The following is a 27054-nucleotide window of genomic DNA, read 5'->3' as shown; positions in this document are numbered from 1 at the left end:
CAATACGCAAAAACATAAGAAAGGACTATGTAAACATGTTATTTCAAATGACTCACTAAATGTCATAGAGTTTCAAGATTTTTTCTCTTACTAAAGGAAAAAAAATGAGATTTTTTTCTATAAAGCCAGGGTTTATTTCTATTGTTCCAGCACACTAATACACAATACTTTTTAAAGGACTGTACATGACCTGCAACACGATCCTTGAGGAATGAAAGGAGATCCAAGAGCTGAAAAGGGCTGTAGGGAAGCGGACACTCAGAATACTGCAAATGCTGTGCAAGTGTCTTATTTTCCATATCTGGGATCAAGTCCTCCTTGAACAACACCATGACAACTGTATCTGAACTTCCAGGATGTAGCATTAATTTTCCATGTGCCTAACACATTCCACAGGCGTGGTCCAAAAAAAGGTTCATGACCCTGCCCGATGGGAAATAATTCATTCTGCTCTACTTACAGCATTCAGCTGATCAGTATCTCCTTGTGTGCAACAGATCCTACCAGACACTCCATGTTCACAGCCATTTTAACACTCTGGTGAGTGATTTAAAGAAAATTAAAAAAAAATTAATCAGTGTTTAAATTTGTTTTGTTTTTTTAATCTAATTCTAGGAAAATAGAGCCCTCTTGTGACAACAGGAAGATACAGTCATTTCACAGCACCACTACCCGTAAATACATTTAAACACATATATAAATGCAGCAAATAATGCCAGGACAGTGATTTTCTTAAAAATATCCAATTTCTGTTCCCCATTCCCACCCCCAAAAAAATTACCATAGAACTTCTGGAAATTACGGAAAAATATACCTAAAATGCTGTATAGTTTCTAAATAAACATGTCCCTCATGCACTTACTGTTCTAATGAAAAGGTTTTAAATTAAATGCAAGGATTACTAGCACACACATTACAGAACCTCTCAGGACAGTAAAACTTTCTGTATCTCATATGTTATGTTAATGTAAATACTTCAGCATGTTATAAATTCTCAGCAAAAAAAAAATAAACCCAAACCCCTAAAAACTTCACATACTTTCACTTCCTATGGAAAAAGTTGAAACAACTCCCAAAATGATTGTTTGTCCTCCTGAAACTCCCCCTATGATGTTCATAACCTTGACGGTGTTCATAACCCTGGTAACAATCGACAAGGTTGCCTGAAGAACGGATGTTACAGATGCCTCAGAAATGAGGGACTGAAACTTGAAAGACTCAGTTAGCACGTGTGCACATCCCCAACAGTTTCTTGCATTTGGCCAGAAGCCCTGCGACAAAGGCCAAAATTAACTTTCATATATTCCCACTAACATCACTAGCCACATAATGCAGCTCTTCACAGCAGATGCCATATGCTAACTTATTTTTTAATTGCTCAGTGGTTCTTTCTGACTCTTTATATTGAGATCTGCAAAATTTATGAGGTGCTAAACTTCAATCAACTCAAATGCTCCTACTGGACTTCTGTTTTCACAGTACTGGTCCCTCATCTTATACTTTTCCACATTTTGTAAATTTCCAAACTTTCAAAAGATATAAAAGAGCCTTTTTAAAAGCAACACAAAGTTTATTACTCAACATTCACCACTAATAATGTCCTTGAGCAGCACAGAGTGCTTGGCTAGAACACAAGGCCAGCAAGTATCATCCTACACAGGAACGCCCAGCACATCTCAATATTTAGCAGGACTAAGAAAAATTCATTTTCTCCCACCCACTTGGGATATGCAAGTTTGCTTTGAAGAAGGATCATCTCAGTGTATTCCTCCCAGTATGTAACTCGACTGCCAGCTTTGTTTTAGCCTGCATATGAATCCAACGTATACATTCATATTAGTACTCACTCACAACAAAAATAAAGTTATTTCTCAGCAATAGATCATGCATGACCAGCAAAACCACAGGCACAAAGGCAGCATCCTGGTTCTGGGTGTGCAAACTGCCTCCCCAGCAGAGATGACCAGCTTTGTGTAAGTTAAGCTCTGTTACCATTGGTTTTGGGAAGCCTAGACTTACAGGTATTTTTAGAAAAATCCATATGCTGTGCTGCAGTGCACTGCATGGCCTCAGTTCTGTTAACTGACTGCAGTTCAATGTCAGCAATGCACCAGAAGGGAGACAGAAAGATTTCTGACTGGACATACATCCCCCTTGTCTGTGACTAAATAAACACGTGCTGTGCCGATGTCTGTAGAGTACCCCTGTAATTAACCAGGGAAGGTTTTACTCTGTACCACCCAAATGCTTGTGAAGTGAGCCTACCCTTCTGCCAGCAGTCTCTGCACGAGGCAGGGTGTCTTGTGTTGTGGGCACATGCAGATCACCATGGATTATCTGCTGTCACTGCGAAGCTACACAACACTACCACTAATGCTGTTTAAAATTTATGGTTTTTCTCATGTTAAAAGGCTAAATATACAACACAAAGTTATGATCATCCCTAGAGTAATCCATTCTCCCTCTGCAACACACAACTAAATACATGAAATTAAACGCATGTTTTAAGTGCCATCAATTTGTAAACTGCATCATACAGCACTGGGCATGATGTAGCCTCAAAATACCCTGCTTAGCTTCTTTCAAACCCATTCCTAAATATCTTCTCTGTCTTGATGCCTCTCAGCTGGTTTACTGCGACCACAGGTTCATTAGCTGACCCATATCCATCTCATTCTGCTTTTCAGAGTCACCCAACATGTTTTTACTCATCAGACCTCAGAATGGAAGCCTTTACACATGAGGACTTTTTAGTTTACCTGGGCACAGTGTCCACAATAAATTGGTTCTCGTTACTGAGTGCTATTATAACACAAACAAATAACAATCCTATAAATAAATAAATAAATAAACAAACAAACAAATCTGAAAAAGCACTGAAATTGAAGTGACAGTGGTGACTTTTTTGGAAGATCAAAAGATTAAAAAGCCAGCTATGGTTATCAAGAGCAAAAGGTAGCATCAGTCAACAATTTTAAAACTTTCTTTAGGAATCTGGGGGGAGGAGGAGTTAGAAACAAGCATGTCATTTTTTTAGCTCACAGTATCACACAGTAATAGCTTCAGTGTCTGGCACTAATATTTTAATGACTCCTAACACCCTAGTTTTTCACAGATTGCATTATGTTATTCTTATCAGGAACTTTTAAAGGGAACATTACTGTTCTGTATCAGAAATACCCAACACGTAGTCAATTCTCTAATCAAGCGCCAGTGAGAATGCTGCTCTCTTCTCTCATCCTGTCCCACTGGGGATCCGGAGAGAAGCAGGCAGCAGAATGCACCTCAGCAGGTCTGACCCTTCAGCACACTTAAAGGCAAGAGGCACAGGGTCTGAAGGCCATACAAAGACAACAGTGATGTGTTTGCACCTTCATCATCACTATTTGTCACTCTTTTCTAAGCTACACTGCTCATTAACAGCCCTCAAGATGCCCTAGCAAACAACACCAAAACACAACAAGGACCCAGGTGCAAGCCATCCCACCCCAGAAGTCCAAGAGACTTCATGTATCCTTAAGATTAGAACAAAGTTCAGTGAGCCTTCCAGATAAACTTTACAACACCAGAAAATGTTCTTCACAATGATTAGAACCTCCCTAAATAGACATTATCCATGTACTGCCTGCCTTCATTAACACTAATTTATTTAAATCCCAGGACCACCATTTATTATATTGACCATCCCACCAGATACAAACCTAATACTCCATCAATGCAGATGCATTAAATGGTATCACGTTAGAAACAATTTTTAGAAATAATTTTAACATTTCAAAATATTGACAAACATACCCGAAGAATTCTGTTAACTTTTATAATAGGAGCTTCATCATTTACTGCAGTAACTGTTACAAACACAGTTTGGGGAAAGCTTTGTTTCCACAATTCAGTGTTATTTACTATCACAGTAAAATTGTCCATCAGTTCCTCGCTGTCATCATGAACATAGTAGATTAATTCTTGTTCCATCTGAAAAATATAACAACCTGAAAAATTAAAGAGGCTAAAAGAAAATGAATGCCACATTAAAAAACCCACAAAAATATTCAAGTCTAGTCATGCCCCTCTGTATTTATTGTCTTAACGTTTTGTGTTTTCTAATAGGACAGTATTTATGCTCATATCTGATTTGTACGTCTATCTTTATTCTGTCCACAACAGTAAACTTTACAGCTCATCTGTCCATTCCTCTTGCCAGAATATCTTAACTTGCCAGTCTTGGCATTCCCCCTTCCTCCTGAAGGGAAAATGGAAAATCCAATCCCACTATATTTATCACAATGTTTCCTGGAATCTATAAACTGAACATAGTACTAGCAGATGGTGACTTATGACACAGTTTTGCTTCTTAGTGCTAGAAGACTGAAAATTAGCTTGTCATGCATATAGTGGCTCTCTGTGAGCAAAGACATGACCTAAAAAAATCTTTTTTTTTTCCCCCCAAAAAAATCTTTTCAAAATGTATCCACAGTCTGTCTGTCTTAGGTTTCCAGAGTATCAACAACTCTGCCTGAGTGTCAGTGGCCCATCAGTCTACTATGACTATAGCACATTAGTCTGTGTGACCAGTGGCACACACAGAAGTGATGTAGTTCACCACAACAATAAGGCAACCTCCCTCCCCACACCAAATGACCAGCTAGCAACTGCAGAAAGATCTTTGGTACAAGGCCAGAACAAAGCCCAAATTCATGCATCTCACCACCTCCCACCAAATCATCCCATAGCTTTTAGCAATACAAAGAATTAATCATGACCACAGCAACACAGATCTAAATGCATTACCTGTTTTCTGGTAAATGTGGTTAATTTTATTCCAGGAACACGAGAGTTTTCAACATACCCATGTTTTGGCTGCTCAATTAAAATAAATTCACAGCCGAGTCCTGCGAAGTGTCTACTAGAAATTTTTAGATAGTCTTCCACCAGGGCTTTGGAGCCCCCTTCCATCACTGTGAAGTTCCGCACTTCCAGTGGGATCATTCTGGGGATGATGTCTACAGAGATCTCTATTCCACTCACTGTTCGGACACCGTTGGTCACATCCAGAGAAAAATGGTCATTTAGTTGGTCAGAAACTGTCTGCACATACTGAATTTTGCCCTCATCAACATCTTGCTGTGTGAAGCTCAAAATTGGCCTTTGTTCAGCACTGAGATAACTTTCTCCTGAGGAAAACTTCCGAATGTATCCATGTGCTGGAAGCTGTCTTACTGTGAACACAATCTCAGATGAAGAACTGTTTTCATGAACAACCTTAAATTTAAAAACATACCCCAAAATTATTTAAACAGAAACGAGAGAAATTCTATAATTCTCTTCCAAATTTTTCACTTCTAAGCCTGGGATTGGCTACCTAATTAACTAGCCTTCCTTATTTGGGTTACACCGTTCCCAGTACAACACAACTAAGTAGATGTGTTATATAAACGAGGCACGGGAGCGTTTTGTAACCCCAAATATGTTTTGTAACCCCGAATATTTAAAAGGAACACACGGTGGAATTAACGAACAGCCTGAGAACCGTAGACTCCTGCTTGAAACAAGGATTTCAGCAGCACAGCAGTGTGCTGCCAGAGCCCCCTCGCGGTGGTCACTGAAAGGCTACACACAAACTACGGGGAGGAAAGTATTAACCAAAGAGAATTGACCTCAGTTTCATGACTTGATGCCTTCCAGATTTGGATTCAATCCTCATACTAATCCTCAGTGTTAACTGGGCTAGCTCCAAACTGAACGAATCAAAACCCTTTCTCCCTTGGCATTTCCCAGCAGCTCAACTAAGAGTGATACATGAAGTACCAACAATTGTCACAACTAAAAAAAATACACAAGTGCAGCATCTCCAAATCTTAACTTTCTCAAGCACCAATATGTAACAGAGTCAGAGACTATGGGCAGTCTTTTTCTTTAACATAAACTGTTTTCCTTTCTAGAAATGGAAGCTTGCTAGTGTCAGTCTCTCCAGAACTAAGCGCCAAGAATGCAGACATGTCAGTGCAAACCAAAAGGAGTTAAAGAGAAGACAGAGAGACTAAAGGCACTGCAATGGCTGAGAAAGCAGTGAAGGAAGGTTGCTACAAGACTACACAAATGGACAACACACTTAACTTACCTGCAGTTTTCCTTTACTGATTTTAACTGGTTTTCCTTCTTCAACCAAGAGATTGTTTTTGTTTACAATCCTTGGTGGCCACTGATGACTCTCCAAATAGATCCGAACATGCACTCCAGCATCCAGATGGACATCTCTAGCATGGACCGTAAAGTTAAACGTGTCAGTAAGGTTGTTGCTGTCATCATGCCTGTAGGTCACACACCCCTTTAACAGATCAAGTTGAGTAAAGGAATCCATTGATTGATTATTTACATATATTCTTCCATATTTTGGGAAAGAGAATATCTCATATGTAAGCTCATGATCATTTCTGATGTCTTGGTTTGTAACAGCACTTAGGTTAGCTGTTGTAACAGTTTCCTCTTTCCCTTTTTGAACCAACAAGCCTGTATTATTTGCCAACCTAACATAAGGACCAGTGGCACTAACTTCTAGAAGCAAAGAGGTATAGTGCTTGCCATCTGTCACAAAGAGCACAAAACGCCCAAAATCTGCACCATGGTGTATAAACAGGACTTGCTTTTGCTCCAGGTCTGCTTGTCTGAATTGGTAGAGTCTGTGAGAAGTATCATTTGTTAGCACCAAGTCCCCATTGGAAATGCCACGTCTAGTATATAGCAACTGTCCATCATCAAAATCAGAATCAGGATCATGATAGCAAAGATCTGCCAAAGTTAATAATCGCTGCTCATTTCTCACTACATTAAACATCTTATCAATTACACGTATTGGTTTCTCATCATTCTTCAGCTGGACAGAAATGTTGAATCTAATTTCTACTGGCAAAGGCTCTGTTTCTGGATCAAAGTTTTCCCACTTTCCTGACTCTTCACTGGAAGCTCTGACAAGAAATTCATCAAAGACTGTCTCAGAATCATCATGCACATACATAAGGCGCTTATCAGTTATATCTTGGTTAGTGAAAGTGGTGAGATGGTCATTACTTTTGAATGAGCCTGAAAAATCAATGAGTTTTAATGTACCATGCTTAGGAAACTGTATAACTTCATATCGGAAAGTTTTATTATCCTGTGTTTGCACAAACAGTTTGGCGCCTGTTATTAACTCTCCTTCACCTTCAGTAACAGTAAGGCCATTGTTTGTCAAAATAATGTTTCCAAAATCTGATTTGATGTGGACTTCAAAGTCATATAAATTTGATTCCAGATACTTTGTAGAAATGAGAAATCTAAATGAATCACAGTTGTCTTCTTGGTATCTGCTGATTAATTCATATGCCACTTTTTGATCAGTAATATCTTTCTGGCTAAATACTGAATCCTTTTTCAAAGGCTGGTTGTTAAGCAGTATCTGTCCATTCTTTGGTAGGGACACCAATTTAAAATTAAGTTCATCCTCAGGTATTTCTAGATCCACAATCACGGCAAAAAGATTATCTGAATTCAAGTACTTCTTTTTTGATTTTTCAATTTCTAGAGGAGCATACTTCAATAAACTGTACTTCAACCACTTCACTTTGATTTGAAACGTGTGCTCTTCACTGATTCTATTTCCTATGCTAACTTTGAATTTAAATTGGTCAGTAACATTTTCCACCTGAATTTCTTTAAAAGTGCTACAGTATCTCACACGGCTGCGCTGAACAGAGCGCTGAGAAAAAGAGCTTACTTGCTTCCATTCCCCCCTTGAATGCTGCCTTTGGACTTCCCCAAACTGGGGTGGCTCTGTGATCTCATACCGTACCTCCAGTTCCTGGAGGTTGGCATTTGTTTCAACTGCCAGATGCCTAGATGTGATCAGAGCTCTAACACCTTGGAGTAGTTTTATTCCTGTGTTGTTGACAACTCTGTAATCCAAAGGAACTGCCATGACACGTAACACAACAGTGTTGCTCACCTTCTCACCATCACTCGCCCTCAGAACAATCCTTGAGTTCTTGACGCCTGTGTGGACAAAGAAAACAGTGCCTTCTCTTAAGTCCTCATTAGAAAATGTACTAATAGCTTTTCCAGGATGCTTCAAATTTTCTAAAAATCCTGCATCTGCATTCAGATTTCCAAGTACTGAAAGACTGAGACCCACAGGATCCGTATCCTTATCTAGAACTTTTATCAGATCACTAGTCAAACGTTTCTTTGAGTTCTCTAAGAGAAGAAGCAAGTTTCCCCGGGGAAGTGTGATCTCAGGCGCATCATTTACTGGAGTGACAGTAATGCTAAACACATGCTGTTCTTTTCCTTGCAAATATTGAGGCACAATCTTCTCACTGCTGGTAGAAATGGAGAAATTAAAATAATCATAAGCATCCTCAGAGCCATCATGGACATAAAGAATCTTCTCTTGCCACACGTCCTGCATAGTAAATGTAGTTACCTTCTGTGCTGGTTCAACATCTAGTTTCAAGTCTCCGTGACAGGGTGGTTGTTTTATTTCAAAAAGAATTTGTGACTGATGAATCCCTAATTTCTGAAAGTCCAAGTTGACTTTAATATGTTTAGATTCAAGCGAAGCTTGTCCCCCCTCTAGCACAATCAAGTTACTTAGAACTAAAAGGTGGCTTTTGTCTTCCTTGCCCAGAGAGACAGACCTTTCAGGGGAAACGGCAAATGTTGGGGCTTCTTTCACAGTAGGAATCTTTACAGCCATTTCTAAAGAAAGACTTGTATTAAAAGCACTCTCCATTTCACATCCAGCTGAAACATCCTTTGTTACCAGAACATTCCTCAGCGATTTCTTTTCTGAATTGGCTTTCAGGTCTCTTAAGCAACCTTTGAAGGATCCTCCTCTGGCATACTTCCCAGACACTGAGATTAGCTCTAACTTAGTCACTTCTGATCGTGTGCTGTCATCTACACCACCTACAAAGAGAGATCCCTTCAGAAGCGGCAGTTTACTGTGGGGAGGCAATGACTTTTTCACAGTTTCTTCGTCCAATGTCAGCTGCAAATATTCTGCAGTAAATTTCAGTTCGATGTAGTGCCATTGACTGTCATTGACTGACCTATGAGAGGAAAGCTGGGTTCTACTCTTACGTTTTCCAACATAGGCTTTAATTAATCCATCTTCCATCTCCATCGCAATGAAATCTCCTGCTTGCCCAGGATGATAAAGCAGTAAGCCACGTGCAGCTGAGGTTTGCAATGTATACTCCAAGATTCCCTCACCATCAACATTCCACGATGGGAAAGAAACATAGGATCTGGAACTGAAGAAACTAATGGGTTCATCTTCACCTGCAAAGAATTCATCACTGCATCCCACCGAAACTTCATGGACATTTTTAAAGCCAGGAGAAGGTCTCAGAGGCATCAGAATGTCTAGCTGATTGAACAACACATCATCGATACATCCTCGGAAACTGGGTAGTGCTCCAACAAGGTAGGGAACATCAAGTTTACTAGTACCACCTATGTAGAATCCATAATCAATATTTAATTCATAGAGAATTCCAGGCATTTTTGCACTAGTTCTATCATGCTTATCAATTACCAACGTGACATTATCATGTTCATGACGTAGTTCAACCAGGTGCCAAGCTAAATCATTCAGCTGAGATCTTTGCTGAGAATGCAGTACTCGTTCCCCCACACCAAAGTTAATTCTCAACTGCAAGAGACAGAATTTTAGCTATCAAAACTGAAAGTGGTATTTTTCACAATCATATATTAATATATAATACATAATTAGTACATTAATTTTTATACATTTTCATATTAAGCACATAAATTACAAAATATAATTGAAAAAATAAAATCCCTCTAAAATTTTGTTTAGGTTTACTTGCCATCACAAATAGGACTTGAGTAATTGCAGAAAAGGGAATGGACTCCTCTGCAGTTCTGCTAGGACAAACAACTGAGAACCCAAGTGACAATGATCTTTCAACAACTTATCTTGCAGAAAAATTTGGATCTAAACATTTTCTATGATGCTAACATCATTAAACACAAAATTTTGCCTTTACTGAACCTCATGCTTTGAACACAGTGATATTAATTTTAAGATCCAGAGATCTCAAAGGCCTTTAGATGCCAATTTTAATAACTATCATTGTAAGAAATAAATACCGTCTTTTGAAATTACAAATTCTACTATGTGATTTTTCCAATTTTTTTAAACATAAACTTTGAGAATTGTTATAGACAATAAAAGATACAGACTATACAAATCTTTTTATAAACCATACCTGTAAATTTCCTGAGCGTAGCTCCATTAAACAATAATCCTTCTTCCCAGCTGCAAGAAAAAGCAGTCCATGCGGCTTGCTTGTTCGAAACTGCAACTGTAAGGATGTCCGAGAGGATGCTTCTGCCATGTTCAACTCCACAAAGCTATCACCATAAAATGATACTTAAAGAAAGAAAGGAAAACAAACAGATTTAGTCACATAAAAACCCCTCTTTTTCTTATTTACAGCTAAATACATATTAAAAACTTAATATTAACTCTCTATATACTTATTTCTGTATGAATGAAAACAGGTCTCAGATATCAAATTCACCAACTAAGCAACCAGGTAAGAGGCAAATGGCCATACTAGTATGGACAAGCAGTGAATCTACCCAAGTATTCTACCTCCAACAGTGACGACAGGGAATCATAAGAACAGTGCAATCATATTTAATACTTTCCTTCAAAGACTCTTCCGATTATTTTTTTGCTTCAGGTATTTTCCTGAGCGTGTCACAGTCAGTCTATTTTGCCAGCACCAAAGTATTTCTGTCTGAAGTACTCTAGTTTCTCTTTGGAAACTACAACATGCTCATACATCTCCATCAGAAACACCCTCCGTCATCTCTGATAAGAAGACCCAGAGGTCTCCTGCTATTGCATTATTCTTCCATACGTTCTCATCCATCTCTTTCCCAGGCTGAAGAGCCCTCTTGTTTCCACCACCCCGCTGCCCTGCTGGCCAGCCATTCCATTCTTTACAGGCCTCCTTCCCCCTCTTTTCTGCCTCGAAGAACAGTAACACCAGCAAACATTCTCATTTGAATACTCACTGCCTTTACCATCCCTGTTATAACTATATGGAACACCACAGTTCCCAAGATCAAATCCTCATAAACTCTCCTGGTAATTTCCCTCCTACGCAAAAAAAAAAAATATTTAAAAAAAAAATTCTATCATTTACCCCTCCTCCTATTTTTTAATCCATTAGTTAACATACAAAGCCCTGCATTCCTATCCAATGGCTGCTCAAAAGCCTTTGATGTCAAACTTTATCAAAAGCCTTTTGGAAATCTAAATCTTAGCCACCTTTCCTGGCCCCATCAAGAAAACTCCGAGAGGTTTGTAAGGCAGAATTTACCTTTAAATAAATCCTACTGACTGTTCCCACATGGATCCTACTTACTTCTGCAACTTTTATCCTTTGTTACAGAATCTATAAATTTGAATGCTCTGGATGCCAGGCTTACAGTCCCCTGGTCATTCTTGTTTTAAACACTGGCATGAAATTTGCAACCTTCCAGGCTTCAGGTACCCAGAGAGTTTAAAGCATGAGACCAGATGTTACCCTTAGCAAGTAAGCAATTTCATCTCTGAGGTTTTTTTAGCTCAACCGCTCTTGTGCCCCTCCAAAGGAAAAGAATTTTGGTTTGGGAATCTTCCCAATTAGCAGTAAACACCACTTAGTTTAGCTTCTCTGCAGTAGCCATGCCCTTTCTGAGTGCTTCTTTTATACTAATAACTTAATCAACTGGCTGCCCAGACCCTCTGCACGGTTTTTGTTCTTGATGTATTTAAGAAAGATTTAATAAAAGCTTTGATTTCTTCAGCTAGTTGAGCCTTGACCTTTGGGGGTTTTTTCAGGCCTGTCTATTTTCACACTACATCCGCCAGGTTTTATGATGCTTTCAGCTGTGTTTGGACACAACTCTTTAAGGATGCCACCAGTTAAATATTAATTTTGCAGCTTTTACCTTCATTCTGAGACAACTTTCTGACATTAATACAGTTCCTTTTAAAATTAAGCATAGCTGCAGAGGACTTTTGAGGTTTAATTGTTCCTGTCTCTACATTAGCTGTTCCTTTGCTGAATGTAACATACCCTGATGATTCTTACAAAGTGTGGCTTTAACTCAGACTCTGAACTGGATTCTGCACATTACAGGGTACCAAATCAAAGGTCCCATTAACCAGCTGTTTCTTGAAACAATAATTACAAGTATCTAAAAATTTGCTGTGGTATACATAAAAATTCTGTAGTATACACAAAAACTCTAGGTGACTTTCCCAAGAATAAGATTTCAGCAAACCCCTCAGTCAAAAGCTATGTACTAGTGTGTTACATTAAGCACCCAGAGAAACACAGGAAAGATCTTTAGATTACTGAAGTACACATACTTCTTGCAAACAATGAGTCACCACTGTGCCTAGAAAAACTGGTTCCAAGTTGAACAAAAAGGAATTCTTCCCCACCAGTTTATTTCTAACATAAAAGAAGATTGCATCAAACAGCTCTAATATACCTTACAGGTCTTTCATAAAATCTATACAGTAAGAGAATCAATGCTGTTTATTGTATATAGAAATGTTATTGCTGTGGGGTTAATAAAGAAAGACCTCCCTTTTAAAGCAAACCCCCAACATAAATGAGGACTAAATTTTACTAATAAACCAGGAAACAGGTTAAATGTTTCTAATTTTTATATCACAGTAAATTCATATTATGGCAGTGGCTAGGACTGTCACTGTTCTATCTACCATACAGAGGGACTATAGAGATTGTCCCTACTCTACAGAGCTTTGGACTCAATAACACAGGTAAGGGAGAGGAGTCCTCTGACCTCCATCTCAGCAAATGAGGCACAGAGATACTGTCTTCCTGAAGATCACAGGAAGCATAACCCAGCTGTCTGAAATAACCTCTCAATCAAAAGATTACTCCATTTCCTTCAGCCATTGTAGCAAGCAACATCAGAACATCAATATAATATAAAGTAAAGGATTAAGTCTAACATAGCCCCTGTATTTTCAGTGAGGATCCTCTCCAAACTCCAGAACTGCCATGCCAGTAGGTTTTGTTGGCTTGTTTGCTGTTCACTGCAAAGGCAAGTGTCACTTCTGTGCCACAGTAACTCCTCAGCTGAGAGCACAGTGGCCTCACTAATAATCTGTATCAGTGAGCTCTCCAGGCTGGCCGTCTAAAAAAAAGAATTAAAAAGAAGAAGGTGGGGAAAATTAAATCACATTCACTGGTTTTGAACATGCTATCTCACCATCTACTGTTGTCCTGTGGTGCACTGGTATCTAGGATCCCCAAACACAGAGAGGGTCCATATCTGCTACATGTCTGACGCACTTCCCTCCCAAGATACTCCAACTGCACAATGTCCCTTCAAGAAAATGAAGGTACTTATCTTTCTATATGAAAAACACAAAGTCAAAATAAAGGTTAATTCATCTGTCCTAACAGCACGATCAGCCAAAGCACTAAGTACATACAAAATCAGTTGTGACTGATGAGATACTGGCTTCATCACCTCTAGTATATCCAGAGGCAACACCTCAATCAGTTATTTGAATGAATAAGATTCATATTGTCCAGCTGAGATTTGCACCTTGAAAATTTGTCTCCTACAGCTCATTCACAAAAGTGTAACAGGAACAGAAACCAACTGGCTCAGGTAGCTCAGATAAATACTAATCTTCCAGATGATAGTGGTTTTCTATCTGTCTGTTGACAAATTCAGGTATGTTTTCAACTCTCTACTATTTTGGGTGTTCAGGTAGAAGCTCTGGCTAAGAGTGCTGCCCGTTTCTCCCTGTGGTTGGTGAAAAAGGTGTGACCTTTCCACACTAATATTAGACTATCAAGCACATTATGTTAGAGCTCACTTCAGCGCTGTAGAGAAACCAAAGTGGTGTAACCTTGTCCCCTCTCTCCACCTTGGTCGCTCCACTGTCAAAACAAAGCAGTTGTTTTTCAGACCCGTACATTTCTTTTGTACTACCCAAGTCTTTTAGGATGCTCCAGTGAGAGGTGGAGGGACTCTGCAATCTGCAGATGAACACATGTTTCTGCATAGTGAAAATACTTTCAGGCTACATACAAGTACAGCTTGAAGCCTCATTAAGGGTCCTTATGCACTAAACGCTAGGCAAACAATCAGAGATGCCTTGAGTCCCAAATAGGTTCTGCTGTAACTAAGATAAATATGCAGGTCCCAACAGATGAAGATGCAGGTCCCAATTCTGTTCCCCTAAGCCACAGGAAAAACAGCACACAACCTCCAACATAAATATAATAGGAAGACTCTCCCCTGGGATAGGATTTCAGTGATGGAAACAAGTGTTCAGAGCCTATTAATACCAAATATAAATAAGCTGTTGTGATATTAATAACTTTTAAAAGCCTTGTTTACTCTGATTGTACAGCACAAGGAGAGACAGATTAAAAAGGGAGTGAACATTAGTGAAAGAGTACCAAATTCCAGGTCCATGTCACTAGCTTTTAACAGCCCTCCTCCAGAAAAAAAGCAGAATGAGAGATTAAAGAATAGATTTGCAATTATTGCATGGGCTCACATTCTGTACTATAAACATGACTAGAGCTGTCCCACAGAAACAAACCATTTCTCCAGATCCTTCCAGCTAACAAAGCTTTGCAACCAGGCCCAAGACTTCAATTACTGCACCACCAAAAGAGCTGTCAGTCCTCTCCAAAGTGAATTCCCTAGTGTACAAATACTGACTCTGCTACAGAAGTCTGTAGCTTTAGCATGTTTCGGTTTTGTGCTGAGGAACTTAGCTGGAACCATTTACCAGAAGAACTGAGACAAAGTGATTCTTTCAAATGCTGCAAGTTACTGTTCAAAATTTTTTTATTTGTACATTTATTTCCCTATCTAGTTGTATTTCCTTCTTTCACCTTGAATCTGCCAGTAATACATTTGAAACCATTGTGAGTATAGGAGAATCCTAACTTCAGAGTATATAAAAATATTTTGGAGAAATACTCACATACAATTACTTCAGAAGCGATTAATTTACACTAAAGCATCTGAAAAAAACTTCTCCAAGTGGTATGAAAAAAATGCTATGAAGACAGGATAAAAAGAAGAATTTTTTATGTAAAGCTGTCCTAACTGAAAAAGAATTCTTTCAAACAAAATACCTTACATGGCTAACATTTTTTTGGAACTTCAGAAAGATCTGCATACACTTTGCAGCACATCAGTGATAAAAATCACTATTTTTTAAAATACAATGCAAATACTAAAAGAAATTGCTGTAGGTTTCATGGAGTTGTCAGGAGCTGCAGATTCTAGAAACAGCGATCACTCCTGGTGATTCAAAGCTCAAGTAAACTAGCAGTTAAATAAGACCGGACAGCAACTACTTTCTTAAAGTAATTTCATATTTGCTTTTTTGCTTCTGAACAGTAGTGAAGAATCAGATCGGTAGCTGATTTTTCTCAAGTTTCTGATTGAAACCTGACCTCACATTAGAAAACCTTACAGTTTGTGTGACTGCCCATTAAAATTAGAATGAACAGGCTTTAAATTACTAACTAGAACTTCATGAGCATGATGAAATTAAGACTGCCCTTACACAGCTGTAATTTGATGCTGATGACCCTTACACAGGTGTAACCTGGTGCTGATTATAGTCCCATCTTTTAAAACAAATCTCAATACCTCTCACTTTTGTAGGGGCAGGAAAAAGTGAACCTTCTGATCCAGCAGCAACTACTATTAATCACCTGGGGGGCAGGGGGGGGGACACCTTTAGAAAATACACCCTCATAAATAAAAATGCACTCATGGCTTCTTCATTTTCTCTTACAGCTAGATGGAACCATATTTTGAATGTTCCTTTTTTAACTCAGTACTTGCTGCATCACAGATACGATCAAATCCAACTGCTGAGACTGAAAAGCAGTACCAGTACCACAGAATACTTCAGGTTATACGATTTGCTTACAAATCTTACACTCTTTAAACCACAGTGCTGATACTTCACAAAACAGGAGTTCAGTTAATAAAGCTTTGCTACAAGGACAAAGAGTATAACTAACACAGCAGAATGACAGAAAGAAAACAAAGAACCAAAATAGGACAATTCATAATGGAAAAAATACTACTTCCATCTCTGACCTCCTTTGTAAACTGGTAGGAGATGACAACAACAGCACATAAGGGGCACAGGAAAAATGGAAGCAGAAAAGGGAGCTGCCAGCTTCACTGTGAATGCCCTTCAAGGCTAATGTAACCATTATTCAAAAGTGGATTCTCAGTGTTGATTCACACTTTCTCAGTGTAGGATTTAGGGAGAATTTGTGGGTAAATTGAACACTATTAGAGTCTGTAAGCCTCTTACACTCACCTAAAACGTACACAGTAAAGAACATACTTGTGTTGCATCTATAAATGCTTTACACATCAGATGAGATGATGTTTAAAGGTCCATTCCAACCCAAAACATTCTACGATTCCATGATTTCCAGACAAAAGATAGCCCTGTTGTTAAAGCACTGAACGTCAAAAAAACAGTGCTGACGCTAATTTCTGATTCTATTACAGAAACACACTGAAAAGCTGGGAAAACCACTTAACACTTGATTTCAGTTCACTGCCTATAAGAAGCTGTTAGTGCTTTTTTCCTTCCAGCCTTCGACTGGTTTTCTATTTCGTTCTAAGATTTCTGGAAGCAGGAACTCTCTATCTATGGCTACAGCTATGGGAGCAGCTGGAGTAAGAGAGGAGAGCCGGAATTTAACAAGATCACCTGGTAGTGATCCCAGTGCACATGGCCCAGCAGACCTCAGCTTGAAGGCAGCTCAGCCAGAGCATCCTGCACTGCTGCACCCAGGTTTGCACAAGCAGCAACAGGCTGCGTTGCTGATGCCCCTACTTTGCAGTTTGGAAATGTACCCTCTGGCTCTGGCTTTGCCTTGCACTGCCTGCAATGGCTGGGATGGAGGATGCTGCTGCAACAGCAAGGTGTAGTTTGTCAGCTTTATGTTTTTCAACGCAGTAGTTGTTGGCCTAACATTACTGCAAAATCAATGGCAAAACCCTTCATGATGATATTTAAGACAATACTACTATTACTAGAGAACTTTCAGTGGCAATCAGATCTCCCTGACATCCTTGATAGCTCTGAGACAGCTCTATAGGCGATAAAAAAATTCCTCCACTACCCTGCCTATGGGCTTTTTATTCACAAAACTGGTAAGAACATCACTTACAGCTCCACACATCGAAATTCTCTTGTGGAAAGACAAGAGAGGCATATTTCATTTGTAGTATCTGAAATTAATCCTGTAGGAAAAAATACCAATTCAGCCTTCATTAATCTCTGAAGAACTGAAAACTACTTTTTAAAGTTCCAGTTCAGTATCAGGTGTTTGTTTCTAACTAGTCTTCTCTTCTAGTGAAAACAGCCACCATACAATCACAAAGACTGACAAGACACTCAACATTTATAAAAAAGGGAGTTACTGTAATTGGTTCATGTCACATGGGATTGCAAAGAGTATGAAAAAACATACTTCCATAACTGCCTGCCGGTCCATTATTTTTTTAAAAAGTATTTAAATAATAAAGTCGATTACCAATCTTTGATACTGTAATTATAATTTACTTGAAAACATACCACAAGAAGAAGAAACTTCCAGCTGAAGTTTTTGGCTGTCAAAATGGTTTTGGTGACTGCCCAAGACCTGCACCTTAACATGCATCACCATCAGTGAGAACTGCAGGCTCCCGGTGTGTCTGAAAAGCCAGACACAAGACAGCTGAATTTGGACACCAAAGAGCAGATACCTGCAGCTGCCACCGGATTCTTAATGCCAAGACTGATAGTTCACATGCATGCCAAAGCAGGTGAAGGAATCACGGCTAACACTGCACGGGCCTTAGCGCTTTCCTTGCAACGTATTACAGCTATTATTGTAAAAGAAAAAAAAAAAAAAAAAAAGGGCGGGGGGGCAGTTTCAGCCACATTGCTTGGGTTTTGTTTGTTTCTTAGATAGTCTACCTGTGTCAAGTCCCATCATCTCCGCGGCAGGAGGGGAAACAGCGGACAGGCTCGGCCTTCACTTTAAAGCGAGGGGACACCTACGCCTTCCCAAAAACGCCCGCTGTCCCACGCCGGTTGTGAGGCCGCTTTCGGCAGAGCCCCCAGCACCCCGCCAGCCGCCCAGCTCCGCCGCGCAGCCCGGCGGCTCCCGCCCCACGCTGACGGGCTGCGGCTGCTGCTGGCCCACGGGCCGGGCCCGCGGCGCACCCCGCCACGCCTCCCTCCGCCGGGCCGAGCACCTTCCGGGCGGGCTGCTGCCCTTCGCGGGGCCACCGGCGAAAAGCCCGCTTCGGCGCCTCAGGCGAGCCCCACCGGAGCCCCGCTACGGGAGGCCCGGCCTGGGCCGCCTCTGCCGCCGCGCCGGTGGCCGCCGGCCGGTCAGCACCGGGCCGCCCCTTCCCCCGCCCGGCGCAGGTGCCTTCCGGCCGCCCGGCCCGCTGGCCCGCGGCGCCCCCCGCCATGGCGGCGCCCCGCGGGCGGCCCTACCTGCGAGAGCCGGCCGGCTGACGGCCAGCACCACCGGCAGGAGCAGGACGGCGGGCACGCTGGCCCCCCGCCCGCCCGCCATCCCGCTGCCGGGTCGGAGCCGCGGCCCGAGCGGGCACCACTGGCGGCGGCGGGGCCGGGGCGGGGCGCGGCCCTGGGGAGCAGCAGGAGAGCGTCACCTCCCCGGCCCCACTAGGGGCTCCGCCAGGGGCCGCGGCCCGGCGCTCCCCGCCCGCTGCCCCGGGACGGCCTCCTCCTTCCCTCGCTCGTCACAGCGCAGCTGCTCCCGCGGCCCGCCCCCCGCTCCAGAAACACGGGCCCGGGACAGCAGAGGGGGCAGCGCGACTTCCCACAGCCCCGGGCCGCCTCCCACGGGGAGCAGCAGCCGCCCAGCCCTCCCCGGTGGCTGCCCGCCCCGTGACGGGTCCCTCCAGGGCAGCGCAAGGCCTCGTACACAATGGTCGCGTCGGCCCTAAGTGACACCATGCGGCTAGGCCAGGCTGCTCCGGGTGTTGCTGCTCCCTTCTTAAAAATCTCCGAGGAGGATGTGGGCTCTAGAGCGTCCCTGGTCACCTGCCCCCAGGGACAGGCGTGACTCTCCTCACGGCTCTGGTCTGTCTTTGGGAACGGCTCAGGCGTCGTTCATGGCTGTTGTCTGTCGCTCTCCCCGTGCTCGTCGGCAGGAGGGGGCTGCGCTGAGGTGTCCCCAGAGCCTCCCGCGACCAGCCCCATCCATTGTAGTATCTGCATATTGTGCATGAAGGAGTACATCGTACCTCATTATGGAAGAAATGTGTAGTGGGTACACAAAGCATTTGGAGCATACAGTGGGATGGTTATAACTAGTACAGGGCCTAAATTAGGCAAAGTTCTGCATCTCATGCCTCGTTATTGATGTCCTATACTTGAAAGCACCAGGCTTCAGTTTAGAAAATGTTCTGAAGAGCATACTTGAACTGCTCATGCATAAGCCCCTTAATCGTACTCAATGCAAATTTGCAGACATGCCTTCAGTTACATACATCATCTGTGCCAGGAACAGCCTTGCAGTCATAAAATTTCCTCTGATGTTATCAGCTGGCAGGGTGCATTGCAATGTGTCTCAACAGGTCGGTTATTTTTTTAACTTGCTACTCCCTTACACAGAGGACTGGAATTTGTGACCTGAAATCTGACACTAAGCAAGCAGAGTAAGTAACCGAGATAATATTCCAAGACTGCAGAAAGAAGAAAAATGGTGATGGCATGAATCTCTTTTTCTGGGTCAGCCGTCTGGTTCTTCTCTTCCTTTGAGGTTTGCAGTCATCGTTTTGTCTGGATTTTCCTTAGCAATTACTGGCAGGCTTTTCTGTCTTTACATTTTTAGAATAATGTACATGGTGGGAGGAGGGAATCCATGCCCAGAGGGAAATCACAGGGAGTGAGCTTCACCCTGATAGCACTTAATAGCTATATTAAAGATGTCAAAGGCAGAGGCCTAATAAACTTAATTCTTTTCAGACTTGTGAAAGCCTTGAGAGGCATTGTAAAAAGGCCTCAGTCTAAGATGTGAACAAGAAGGGTGAAAAAACGATTTAACATGGAATAACGATCAATAACATGACGGCAGCTGGAAAAAAAGACCTCCAGGTGTGCAGCAGTGAAAATCTGTGCTGCGGTGGGGAAGCCTGGGGAAAAATTTTGCCTTTGCACCATTCGTATATTGCAGAGGTCTGACTTAATGTATCACCACCTAGGGGTATTCGGCTTCGTTAACCCTGTGCAGAGAAGTTTGCCATGAAGAGTCCTTGGCTATACCTCGAAAGGGACAGCATCGCTTGCACTGTGGGCCTTGGGAAGTACTATTCAAAACCACATTAGGAAATGCAGGCTTGGTGAGGCCACACGCAGGACGCTGTGCAAGTACGGCCACTTTGTGCTGGACCACGTTACCAGTTGCAGGTCTGAGTTCAGAGAACAGGGAAGTAAATGAGTAATGCAGTTGGAGGTATCACACTGGATACTGAGCCAGACTGATAACTGATACTTTTGTGAAGAAGTATGAGATTATTTTTTCTTTTTATATACCTTGTGATTTGTGGTACAGGGTGAAATTTGGGAATATGATGCATTTATTTCAGGGTACACGAAGCTTAAAATCTATTCCACGTTGTAACCACACAAATACAGTCACAAAAATGTAATCAGTCAATTAATATGTTATATGTAACTCTAGTGGGTAACTCAGCAGCCACTGAACTCGTATTTTCCTTAAACAAAGTTATCTTCTTTTTAGTATGCTCGTTTCAAAATTACCCCTCATCCAAAGAAAGGCAATCCACTCTTGACACAAGAAGGGGCTGACAGGGCTGGCATTGTTCAGCCTGGAGAAGAGAAGGCCCAGAGGGATCTCATCAGTATCTATGAACAGGTGACGGGAGCATGTGAAGAAGAGGGAGCAGGACTTCTTAGAGGCGTTCAGTGACAGGACAAGAGCTAATGGGCACAAACTGAAATACAGGAAATTTCCTTTAAACACAAAAATCTTCCTCACATTGGGGGTCGTCAAGCAGTGGAACAGGTTGCCCAGACAGGCTGTGGGCTCTCCATCCTTGTTGATATTCAGAACTTGTCAGGACACACCCCTGAGCAACTTGCTGTAGGTGACCCTACTTGGAACAGAGCAGTTGGACTGGACAATCGTCAGAGGTGCCTTCCCACCTCAACCATTCTGTGATGCTGTGACTCAGGTAGAATCTCCATCATCTTTTGAAACAAACGTTAAGAGACTTCTGGGAAGAGAAAGGCCCTGTCTTGATAAAGGCCTAAATGGCCTATAACTGTAAGCCACATTTTCTTAGGTCATTCAGGAGTTTCCAGCCCTGGGTCCTACTTGCTTTCAGCAGGACTTGGATTTCTTAAGAAGTGTAAATCTGAATTTTTCTTTCTTTCTGCAGTTCCCAGGGGGAAGGCGTTCAGGTTTTTTTTTATCTTTGGCTTTTATTACTCAAGGATTTCTTATATCTTGAAAGCACGACAGGACTTGTTCCCTAAACAAAAAATCCTGGTCATGTGGTCAGACAGAGAGAAATCCAGTATGTAAAATGGTCTGGTTTGTGTTCTTTCTTCCTTCTCTGTAGGATGGTTCCTGTATGCCAGCTGCATACCCCATAGTCAACCTCAGTGCTGAGTATTTCTGTGCAAATGTGAAAAATCATTCAGCTAGTTGACAGATTCTTCACTATTGATGGTGGAGATCTGCTTGTTGGTGTCTGGCAGCCTATCACTCTATTCGTTAAAGCAGAATGCATGATGCTACTGATCACTATAATCAGTGACACTACACATCAGTTTCTTTTTATTGGATTTGGTTGAAGAAAGGTGTCACTGAAAAGAAAGGAGTTACATGTGGTACCAGAAACTACTTTGGAGATTAGTTTCTCTCCAATTTTCAGCCAGCAATACTCTTTGGAAATTGCTGCTGCAGCCAAGACTTCCTAAAAGTTTCCATAGCCTTTCAACCAATTAAAAAAAACCCCAAACAAATAAATTAAAAAAAAACCTCTCTACATGTTTTGAAACAACTTCTATCAGGTTTCTTTGGTTTTGGTTAAATTATGCTGAAGTTACTGTTGTGGATAAGTAAAAAACACCCAGAAGACATGCTGGATAATTCTGATGGGAAGGACTGAACGCTGGCTGCAAGCAGTCAGAAGAGGTCCTGTGATAATAATGTAAAGATCGCCAGCTAAATAGAAGAAATGAATAGTCTTTAGATAAATCAATGGTAACCCAACATTTATTGCATTAAAACAACATATTAATTTGACATCTTAATTTTAATTTAACTATGTATCAGGTGGATAATATTCAACTGGGATTTCCTGAGTGGACGGGCAGCATAGTGGACCAAAGCTTCTTAACATCTCAGATACAAATCAGAAGTTATGGAAGTATGCTCTGTAGTCTTCATCGAAAGCAAACACAAACCTGCAGTGGTTCATACAGATCCCTAAAGAGCCTGGCTGTAACGACACTAGAGGGAGTACTGAGGCTGCAAGAAAATCTTTTTCCTGTAACAATTTCTTAAGTAAATAGTCCCTTATAAATGAAAATGTTGTTGAAATAGAGCTTATGGGGAAAATGGAGGAGCCATTCAATTCAGATGGGATCAAACAGTATTCAAGTTCTGCATTCCAAGTTTTCCAATTATTCATTAAGCAAGCCAAGTGAATTAAAAGAAGGGCGTTGATAATAAGGACTATTTTTCTCAGTAAAGACAATATTTAAAGTCAGCATTCAAAATGGAGTAAAACATTATCGTTCACAGAATCACAGAATGGTAGGAGTTGGAAGGGACCTCTGGAGATCATCTAGTCCAACCCCCTGCTAAAGCAGGTTCACCTACAGCAGGTTGCACAGGATCACATCCAGGCGGGTTTTGAATATCTCCAGAGAAGGAGACTCCACAACCCCCCTGGGCAGCCTGTTCCATGCTCTGCCACCCTTAATGTAAATAAGTTTTTCCTTATGTTGAGGTGGAACTTCCTGTGCTCCAATTTATGCCCATTGCCCCTTGTCCTGTCACTGGGCACCACTGAAAAGAGCCTGGCCCCATCCTCTTGACACCTGCCTTTTCAATATTTGTAAGTGTTAATAAGGTCCCCTCTCAGTCTTCTCTTCTCCAGGCTAAAGAGCCCCAGGTCTCTCAGCCTTTCCCTGTAGGAGAGATGCTCCAGTCCCCTCATCATCTTTGCAGCCCTCCGCTGGGCTCTCTCCAGTAGTTCCCTGTCTCTCTTGAACTAGAGGACACAGAACTGGACACGGCGCTCCAGATGTGGCCTCACCACCCTCGACCTGCTGACCCCACTCTTCTTGACGCACCCCAGGATGCCATTGGCCTTCTTGGCCACAAGGATGCGTTGCTGGCTCATGGCTAACTTGCTGTCCACCAGGACTCCCAGGTCCTTCTCCGCAGAGCTGCTCTCCAGCAGGTCGACCCCCAGCCTGTACTGGTGCATGGGGTTATTCCTCCCCAGGTGCAGGACCCTACACTTGCCCTTGTTGAACCTCATTAGGTTCCTCTCTGCTCAACTCTCCAGCCTGTCCAGGTCTCGCTGAATGACAGCACAGCCTTCTGGTGTGTCAGCCGCTCCTCCCAGTTTCATGTCATCAGCAAACTTGCTAAGGGTGCACTATGTTCCTTCATCCAGGTCATTGATGAATATGTTAAATAAGACAGGCCCCAGTACTGACCCCTGGGGAACACCGCTAGCCGCAGGCCTCCAGCTGGACTCAGCACCCCTGATCACAACCCTCCGAGCTCTGTCCTTCAGCCAGTTCTCAATCCACCTCACTGTCCACATATCTAGCCCACACTTCCTGAGCTTCCCTACGAGGATGTTGTGGGAGGCAGTGTGCAAAGCCTTGCTGAAGTCAAGGCAGACAACATCCACTGCTCTCCCCTCATCTACCCAGCCAGTCATGCCATCACAGAAGGCTATCAGATTGGTCAAGCATGATTTCCCCTTGGTGAATCCATGGTGACTACTGCTGATAATCTTCTTTTCCTCCACATGCTTGGAGATGACATCCTGAATGATGTCATCCTGAATGAGCTGTTCCATCGCCTTTCCAGGATGGAGGTGAGGCTCACTGGCCTGTAGTTTCCTGAGTCCTCCTTCTTGCCCTTTTTGAAGACTGGAGTGACATTGGCTTTCCTCCAGTCCTCAGGCACCTCACCTGTCCTCCATGACCTGTCAAAGGTGATGGAGAGTGGTTTAGCAATGATATCTGCCAGCTCCCTCAGCACTCTTGGGTGCATCCCATTGGGGCGCATGGATTTGTGGGTGTCCAGTTTGCCAAATTACAAGGGCCCTGTTCTACAAAATCTGTGCTCTTCTTATGATCCCTCATTGAAGACTTATAAGGTAGACCATGTGGTCCTGAGCTTTCAGGTTAGACAACTGAATTTTTACTAAAGTCAATGGCAACTGTCAACACTCAGCACCTTGAAGTTCAGGCCAGCCATTTGCAATAAGAATAGGTATCCCAAAAGTGTTTAGGTGCATCCCACAAGTTACTGTGGGATGCTGGTCTATGCATGTTCCTAAATCACTTCAACAATTTTGCAAATTGCCAGTATCTGAAAGATAAATTTGCGTGCACCCAGGACTGGCAGTCCTCAGTAGCTCAGAATGATAGCTTATCCTGTGCCACTGGGATTGGGAATACAACTTGTGCTGTGGGACATCATAACATACAAGCCTAAAGCAAGGCAAGGTTCTCTGCTCCAAATGAAGGAGGAGAATGGCATTGTCATTCACTAGGGATCCAAATGCCTTATTTCATCCACTTGGTGGCCCATGCCTCAAACCAAGACCTCTTAGCCTGCTGCAGGTGTTCATCATACAAACCCTATTCCTTCCGAGATAGCACAGAATGAGTGCTCAACTATTGCTGATGTGGGGTGAGCTCTAGCAGAAAGCTCTGAGATTGCATTCAGGAACAGGTCATCCAGGAAACTAAAATCTTCCCTTTTTTCAGCCTGAGGCACAGCCTGAGGAACTTGGCGAAGGAGGCTGCAGCTGCCACTAAAAGGAAGAGGTTTGACTGTTGGAGGACCCAGAGAAGAAATTGGTGGGGACACTTAGTGGTGCCCTTTATCTGCATAGCAATAGAGTGCCCTTGAGAAGAAGATGCTAAGTGGTAGTCTATAGTGGGCTGCTTACGTGACCAGCTGAATGGAGATCCCCAGTGTAGTAATGTTACCAGGGCAAGAGGAAAATCACAGCCATGTGGGCAAGCCAGATACTGCATTTTCTCCCTGGTGCTACCTGTGAGGTCAAGGCTTACACATGCTCCTCCTTTTTTTTTCCTGTGGGTGGTAAGGCCTTTTAAATCAGTTTGCAGCTGTGCACATCTACAGGCTGTACAGCAAAAGATCTGCCGTCCTCACCTGCTGTCCTCATGTTCATGACTGAATTGTCGTGGCTGCTCAACTACACTAACAAAGGCTGCTCTTTCTGCTAAAGCAATGCGATTTCAGGAAAGACGTGCCACAAAGAAGCATGAGTATATATAATGATGCTGCCGTGGTGTAGATTCTACGTTATTCTCTATAGGATACATGCTAGCAAACACAAGATGCTCTCCATGTGGTCTTACGTAGTTACAGATCAACCTCTTGTCGTTTCTTAGCAACACAATTCCTTAATTTACAGAATATAATAATGAGTATATTGGCTTATATATTAAGTGTTATTGAAATCAAACTATGATTATTAAAACAAATGTGCAAAGTGCACCAAACAATCCAGTAGCCTTAAGTTGTATTATTTTTGCTTGTTTCTTCAGTTTCAGTATGTGGAGATGTGTTTCTTTATCCCAGGTACTTACTGATATACCTATGTGCAAGAATCTGAACTGTCATACTGGCCTTAAAAGAAATATTCATTTGCCCCAAGTTCAGTGTTGATTGTTGCAGTTTAGTGTTCTCTCCTCTGCAAAACTGTATGCAAGTCTCAGGTCATTTCTTTCAAGGGAACCTTTTAAAACTTCCAACTTCAGAAGCTTCCTCAGAGATAATCTGTCAAAACTAGCAGTCTTGAACCAAATCTTCACCCCTATGTGCCAAAGCAAAACAACTGTCAGTCAGCCAAAAGGCCAGCAAAGAAAAAAGAGAAACACAACTACAGCAAAGCTACGCAAGTTATCTTAGCACAGGGAGGAGACTAGAATATGGCTTTTGTACAGGTCAAAGGAGGCAGAGAATCTCAAAGGGAAGGTGCTAAAGAAAATGCTTTCATGCCCCTGGCTTCAGTGCGCTGAAAGAGAAAAGCAGCTCCCCAGAGAGGCCTTCACTTCCAGGGCAGTGGCACATGGTCTCCCTCACAACATTTGCGGAATTTAAGAGGTTTTGGTGAAAAATATCATCTCATGCCTTGACATGGCTGATTTAGAGACTGTATAGGGATCAGACGCTGCAGCAGCACGTTTCCAAGCAAGATATGTCAAAATGCTGAATAAAAGTAGTGAAATAGGAAACAAAACATTCATACAGTTTTGAGTTTTGCTTTTTTGATGCACTTCACTGATTTATGCAGTTTTACTACTCCTTTTCGGCTTCAGGAGATTTTTTTATGCCACTCCTATTGATCAGTAACTTCATGACTGTTGTTTGTAACTCATTTGCCTTTGACTAGATCCTTATTCTCTAGGAAAATCATTTCTATTTGTCCACACTGATCTGTGCAAATGGTTCAGATTCTTCCAATAATGGTAATGTATCTTCCTTTCACCAAGTGAATCCTAGATCAGTGAGAACTGTCCTCAGCATCATTGTTATTATTCTGGTTAAGCATCTGGTGCTTTTTCATGTTCTGCCTTTAACATCAGTAGAAGTGAGTGAAGTCTTTATAGCCCTCCTGCTCTGATACTCACATGGCTCTCATTCCTGCAGCCTATATTAAAAGATA

At 42.1% G+C, this 27054-nt stretch overlaps 1 protein-coding gene across 1 annotated transcript in view; it reads right to left on the bottom strand.

The window, feature by feature from the left end:
• The window catches only part of LOC104353378 (chondroitin sulfate proteoglycan 4-like), a 35411-nt gene extending 16731 nt beyond the window's left edge, over window positions 1-18680 (bottom strand). Inside the window, exons 1-5 of the mRNA XM_086478934.1 lie at window positions 18599-18680; window positions 10269-10432; window positions 6119-9688; window positions 4789-5259; window positions 3796-3972 (exon numbers count right to left, since the gene is read on the bottom strand). Coding sequence (XP_086335060.1) covers window positions 3796-3972; window positions 4789-5259; window positions 6119-9688; window positions 10269-10432; window positions 18599-18680 — 4464 coding nt within the window. The remainder of the gene's footprint in view (window positions 1-3795; window positions 3973-4788; window positions 5260-6118; window positions 9689-10268; window positions 10433-18598) is intronic.
• Window positions 18681-27054: the final 8374 nt, after the last annotated feature.

Source organism: Leptosomus discolor, chromosome Z, assembly GCF_034619465.1.
Source record: "Leptosomus discolor isolate bLepDis1 chromosome Z, bLepDis1.hap2, whole genome shotgun sequence".
NCBI lineage: Eukaryota > Metazoa > Chordata > Aves > Leptosomiformes > Leptosomidae > Leptosomus > Leptosomus discolor.
This window is presented reverse-complemented; position numbering and strand designations above follow the sequence as displayed.